Raw genomic sequence first — 1,026 nt, 5'->3', positions numbered from 1 at the left:
CCTTATCTATTCTCTAAATAGTCTTCCTCTAAACAGTCTTCCTACGACAATCTTCCTCCAAACAGTTTTTCTGCTTTCGTCATACAAGAATGATAAAATCAGAGAGTATGGCTCAAGCGGCGCGCCTCCTGATGCTTTGTATTTTTATATTCGCCGCGCTTCGAGATCGTCGGCTCACGCTGGGCCGGACAGTCGAAGCCACGCGCAGACCGCGAGGAAAGTGACGGTCAAGAGATAAATACCAAATCATTCGAGAAGGGAAGTGCGCCGAAACTAATCACCCTGAAGAAACTCGAGTATATCACGGTCTCGTCGACATGAACGACCGCCACCCCCATTTCGTTACTTTAACAAAGGAGGCGTCCCTCAAACCTCCACGTCGCGTCGGACACCTGGTCTAGCTCCTGATGCCACTGCTCTATCGCGCCACCCACCATTTCCCGCTCCCGTCGATTGTTACTGAGTGCCGGCATCATGTGCTCCTCGGGCACCCACTCAAGACCGGGAAATGGAAATGGACCGCGATGACAGATATACTTCTCCACTTGTCGGCGGAAACAACCCTCACCCCCGCCACGCGATACCACCCACCCTTGGCTCCACGAGTCGGAGAACACATCGTGGAGGGCAACTTCCTCGAGAAGCCCCACTTGGCCAAGTCGCCAGAGACATCGAACCGCCGAGCTAGGGCGTTCGGTGTAGCGGGGATACGGCGGGATGTCCATCGATTTCAGTTCCACACCGCGCAGTGTCAGGGACGTGAGTGTGTCGCGATGGGCTTCCACAAACCCCACCAGTTCGTCCTCTGTGGCGCAACTATTGTCGAGTGTCAGCCGCCGAAGTTGCGGATATGTCCCACGCAAGAAGCATGGCCATACTTGGCCGAGGGGACTTGTCGTGTCAAAGCTGGGAGGATTTTCGAATCCGATCTGGAGTTCCTGAACGAGCCGTGCCTGTCCCAGAGTGTAGGCCATGTGATTCAGTATGTCGTCATCAAGCTTCGCGTCCAATAGGTACGCCGTCACG

At 54.8% G+C, this 1,026-nt stretch overlaps 1 protein-coding gene across 1 annotated transcript; it reads right to left on the bottom strand.

Annotated features, from left to right (window-relative positions):
- Positions 1-347: 347 nt before the first annotated feature.
- On the bottom strand, positions 348-974 carry PV08_12110 (uncharacterized protein; the record flags this gene model as incomplete). The annotated part of the gene is made up of 1 exon (XM_016386417.1): positions 348-974. The coding sequence occupies one exon, from the start codon at positions 972-974 to the stop codon at positions 348-350; it is 627 nt and encodes a 208-aa protein (XP_016229855.1).
- Between the last annotated feature and the right edge of the window lie 52 nt (positions 975-1,026).

Source organism: Exophiala spinifera, assembly GCF_000836115.1.
Source record: "Exophiala spinifera strain CBS 89968 unplaced genomic scaffold supercont1.28, whole genome shotgun sequence".
Taxonomy (NCBI): Eukaryota; Fungi; Ascomycota; class Eurotiomycetes; order Chaetothyriales; family Herpotrichiellaceae; genus Exophiala; species Exophiala spinifera.
This window is presented reverse-complemented; position numbering and strand designations above follow the sequence as displayed.